Source organism: Octopus bimaculoides, chromosome 16 (assembly GCF_001194135.2).
Source record: "Octopus bimaculoides isolate UCB-OBI-ISO-001 chromosome 16, ASM119413v2, whole genome shotgun sequence".
Lineage (NCBI taxonomy): Eukaryota > Metazoa > Mollusca > Cephalopoda > Octopoda > Octopodidae > Octopus > Octopus bimaculoides.
The window spans coordinates 30,521,737-30,526,887 of record NC_068996.1 but is presented as its reverse complement, the minus strand read 5'-3'; the positions used below and the strand labels follow the sequence as shown (position 1 = coordinate 30,526,887).

At 36.8% G+C, this 5,151-nt stretch overlaps 1 protein-coding gene across 1 annotated transcript in view; it reads right to left on the bottom strand.

The window, feature by feature from the left end:
* Positions 1-5,151, bottom strand: part of LOC106880786 (transport and Golgi organization protein 1 homolog) — a 48,325-nt gene that overhangs the window by 11,112 nt on the left and 32,062 nt on the right. Inside the window, exon 12 of the mRNA XM_014930901.2 lies at positions 4,022-4,104. Coding sequence (XP_014786387.1) covers positions 4,022-4,104 — 83 coding nt within the window. The remainder of the gene's footprint in view (positions 1-4,021; positions 4,105-5,151) is intronic.

Below are 5,151 nucleotides of genomic sequence, written 5' to 3'. Positions count from 1 at the left end.
ATATATATATATATATATATATATATATATATATAGTGTGTGTGTGTGTGTGTATGAGAGGTATTGGTATCCAGAACACCCAAGGTGGCAGGTAACATTATGTAAGTTGCATGGAAAGACCATAGTTAAACTCTCGGTTTGATAATCATACGAGTGAGGAATTTAATGTGGGTCTTGTATGAGGTTGTATATGTTAAATAAAATGAGACAGAAAAGCCAAGGCTGTGTGGAATTTTCAGAACATTTATAAAGAGAAAGTTAGTCTTACAGCTGTTTCTGGGATATTAGGGATATCCCTTCATCAGAGATGGAGTTATTTTGGAAAAAGAAGCAAATAAGGAGTATATAGTAAAATAGGAGAATGAATGTAGAAATAAAAATAAAAATCTATAAAGATGTTATAGTTCCAGTTCCATTATCCAAGGAAAGTGGTGTGTAGAAGCGGTAGAAATGCTTCCTGTCTGTGGTTTGTAAATTCCAATAGGAGTTCATATTTTGTCATCACAAACAGAAAGTGTCGAGATGTAGATTCTATGTGCTGTTCATTCAAAGGGGTCTCGTGGTGTGAATGAAAATATGAAACTGTTGTGCTAGTATTAAGACGATAGAGAGGGGAGAAGAGATGTGTATGTTAAAATGTAGAGAAAGGTAAAAGGAAAAGGTGAGAAAAGAAGAAGGAAAGAAAGAAGAAGAGAGACTGAAAACAAAAAGAGAAAATGAAACAGTTTAAGGAAGTGAAAAAAAAGTGAATAAACACATAAGTCTATTTATAGATACCTGACCATTCTTAGTATTTTTCCCTTTCAATTTGTGGTTTAGAAAACACTCCTCCTCTCACCTTAGGAAACAATCCTCCTCTACCTTTTTCTGTACCCATCCCTTAATGCCATTCTAACATATCACCCCACCTCACACATATTCATTACTTACATTCTTATCTCTTCCTACCCCTCCCCTACTCCTCTCCCATTCCCCTCCTCATAATATGTTGACCACTAACTAACACTCCGCTTTTCACTTTTTTTTTTCTAGCATCATCTCTGATGAAGGGGTATTCCCTAATATCCCAGAAACAGCTGCAAGACTTTCTCTTTATAAATGTCCTGAAAATTCCACACAGCCTTGGCTACACACACACACACACACACACAGCTGTGTGGTTAAAAAATTTGCATCCCAGCCTCACGGTTTGGGATTCAATTCCACTGTATGGCATCTTGGATAAGTATCATACTGTATACCCTTGAACTAACCAAAGCCTTGTGAGTGGATGGATCTGGTAGATGGAAACAGCATATATATATATATATATATATATATATATATATACATCTGTGTGTGTGTGTGTGTGTGTGTGTGTGTGTGTGTGTGTGTGTGTGTGTGTGTGTGTGTGTGTGTGTGTGTGTGTGTGTGTGTGTGTGTATACATGTTTGTATCTGCTTACTTTGACATGACATAGTTGTAAATACATGTCACTGACATATACAAGAGGTGCTGTTTATTTCCAATCTTTGGTGGGGACATGTCCCACCACTGCTTGGAAACAGGTGAGGGTTATGATAGGAAAGGCGTCTGCCTGTAGAATATGTGCTTCAGTGAATTCTATCTGATCCATGGCAGCATGGAAAATTAGAAATTAAAACAATGATTATTGCAACAATGATATGAGTGTGTGTGACCATCATCATTTAATGTCTGTTTTCCATGCTGGCTTAGGTTGGACAGTTTGAGAGGCGCTGGCAAGGCTGGGAGTCATACCAGGCTCCATTGTCTCTTTTGGTATGATTTCTACAGCTGGATACCCTTCCTAACATCAACCACTTCACAGAGTGTACTGGATGCTTTTTATGTGGCACTGACAAGGTCACACCAAGAACCTTGCCCAACAAAAACCTCTCAGCTGGGAGTAGTATTGAGGGGTGTGTGGCTTTGTGCAACTTGATAGATTAAAGGTGTAGAGGGACAGAGATAGGTATCATGCTGTAGAGTAGATACATAGACACCCCAGTTGGAAAAGAAAGGAGAGTGAGTCAGAGAGTGATATAAGGAGAGTAAATTAGAGAGTAGGATAAGGAGAGAAATAGTGAGAGAACGATGACGAAGATGTGTTAGGAAATACACTCAAGGTATATTGGGGATGGTGAGAATAGATGAGGTAGTGCAGAGGTTTGGGCTGAGTGAGTGGGTAGGATAGAGGTGACTGTAGCAAATGATGGGAAGAAACATAAGAGAAGCTTGAGGGCTGGGGTTGTGGTAGATATGTGAGGGTATTGAGGGTGATAGCAGGTCAGTGAGGTGTTAATGATGGGGGAAGAGAGGTAACTGAGAAAGCCAGGGAAATGTAGTAAGTGCCTATTCTACTCTTAGGTGTTAAAGAAGTGATGGGTGTTAGGGAATGGAAAGTGGAGGGAAAAGGCTGATGAGGCAGAGAGAATAGGGGTAGGAGTGGGAAAGAGCCCCTCACAAACAAGCATTACCAAGATGGTTTTAAGATATCAATTCTGCTATGATGGACAGCAAGGTGCCAGATATCTAGGTCCATTATCATTTCCTTTGTAAAGCTCAGTGTTTGGAGATTGACCTACAGTACTTTGTCCTGTGTTTTTCTGGGTCACCCTCTTTCACAAGTTTCATCTACTTTAAATGATCAGCACTTTTTATGCAACTGTACTCATCCATACAAATCATGTGGCCAGAGCGGTTTCTCTCTTGCACACTACATCTAATTCTTCTTATGCCTAACTGTCCTCTCAATGCACTAGTGCTCTGTTGCACATGTACTCTTACATTACATATCCAGTGGAGCACACTAGTTTCATTCTTCTCCAATCTTTACACATCCTCTGCATTCAGGGCCCATGTCTCACTTCCATGAAGCATTGCTGTTTGTACAGATGCATCCTACAATCTGTCTTTCACTCAGAGTAAGGCCTATGGTTACCAACAAAGGTAAAGTTTCTCTGAACTTTCTCTATTCTATTCTTATTCTAACAATTACACTTTCAGTACATCCTCCTCAACTGCTACTTAGGTCACCTAAGTAACAAAAATTATCCACTACAGCTAGACAGCAGCTGAGACATTTGAGAAAATCAATTTTCCATGTACCTGTAGACTTTATGGCTCTTGTATACCTTCCCTATACAAACACTACTTTCTCTATTAACCTTCCTATTACTCCACTGCACCTCTTGTGTGTCCATAGATTGCACTGAGTACACCGAATGGAATTCCTGCCTTCACCTTTCCCATATATCAGACAGGACCATTTACCTGAAGTGGGAAAAGTCATGTCTTGCTTACGAGGACCTTAATAGCAAATAGCTTCTGAGATTCTTAGCCAAGATTCGAAACTCAATCCAAAGTTGTCTACAAGTTTCTTCCTATTGTTCTTGGCATTTGCACTATGAAATTTATGAAAGTCAAATGTTAATGTCTAGTTCTGTTACAGATTTTGCTATGAAACCAAGATCATCTGCATATAGCAGTTCACATGGGCAATCAGTCTTAAATGTTATGACCTGGAGGATGATGATGAATAAGAGGGGGATGAGGACTGAGCCTTGGTGAACACCTACTTGAACACTAAATTTGTCACTTTGTCATTATACTCATAGCCAACTCTTACCTTATTAACAGCATCTCTGTACATGACCTGAACTACTTTCACAAATCATTTGTGTATCCCTAGAGACCACCATATTACAGAGTGAGTCTTTCTCCAGATCAACAAATGCCAGGTACAACAACTTATTCTGAGCTGAATATTCATCTTACAGTTGCCTGACTATGAAAACAGCAGTAATAGTGCTTCTCCCTGGCATAAAGCCAAACTGCATTTCATCTAATTCTGCTCCTAATTAATTGGGGTTATAACTCTCTACAAATTTCATCACCTGGTATACACACACACACACACACACATTTATTATGCACAAGCACTGAAATACATACAAAATACTGCCAAACAAACACACATATAACCACAAAGAGCAAAGGAAATGCAAGCTTTCAAACTCACCAGCTGGCATAACATTCCGTGTAGCTAATGGCCGGATGAGAGGGACTGGAACTGGACCCGATCGTCGCTCAAGCTCTGTTAACCTATAATAATTAGCACATACCATTAGCAGCAAATTAGCAAAGTACAATCATTAAATGTCTGAAAAGAGTCCGTATTTTGTCAACTTTTGAGACTATCAACGACAATATTTGAAGTGAATAATATACATAATACTTAGACTGTATATATAAAATATTTAGAGTATATTTACAAAATTTAAAATGTATATATTTACAATGTATATACATGAGCTTATGAGGTTGTTCTGGTAATCATATAGCAGTGGTCCAAGAAGATTCAGATTGAAGACATGAAATGATGACCAGGATGGTTATGATTATTAATTGAAGCTCTGGTGGAGTTGGCGAGGCCGTCACGAAGCTACCCAACTCTCTTCTACATAGTACCAAGTAATGCTAAGGCACCAAGCATATATTATTTAAGTCTGTATTTAAGCCCATGGGCTTATTTTTGGTAAAAGCAGTATTTTAAAAATGAAATAAAATAAAATTAATTTTTAAGAAATACAGTAGAATTTGCCTAATTAGTCATCCCTAGGAGAAAACTGAAAGTGACGATTTAGGTAAAGTAACGAATTAGCCAAAGACGAATTAGGCTAATTCTACTGTATTAATAACTAATAAATTTTACTTATGATTTATTTGGCAGATTAATTTTCTTTTTTTAATGTGGAAGAATTGATTGACCATATGGTTGATTTGAAACTATTTAATGACCATTCTACTGCAAACAATACTTTTTTTTTTTGTAATGGGATTTCAATTCAAGTGAAACAAAAATCTTGTGCAATATTATTTACAACTTCATATTTTACTGTTTGTACTTGATACAACTAAATAAGATGACTAGTTTAATTGTATATTTCAAACAACATTATATAAAAAAACATTTTTGTGTAAATTTATTTTTGATTATTTTTGTAACATGTTTTTAAAGATTTACTTGTTTTTGAGATTCTCATAATAAATAAAATAAATTATCTCAAAATTACCTAATATAATGTATTTTTATTTTTAAAATGTTATTCTTGGTTGCAATATTTTAAGTACAGTAGAATTTTAATTTTA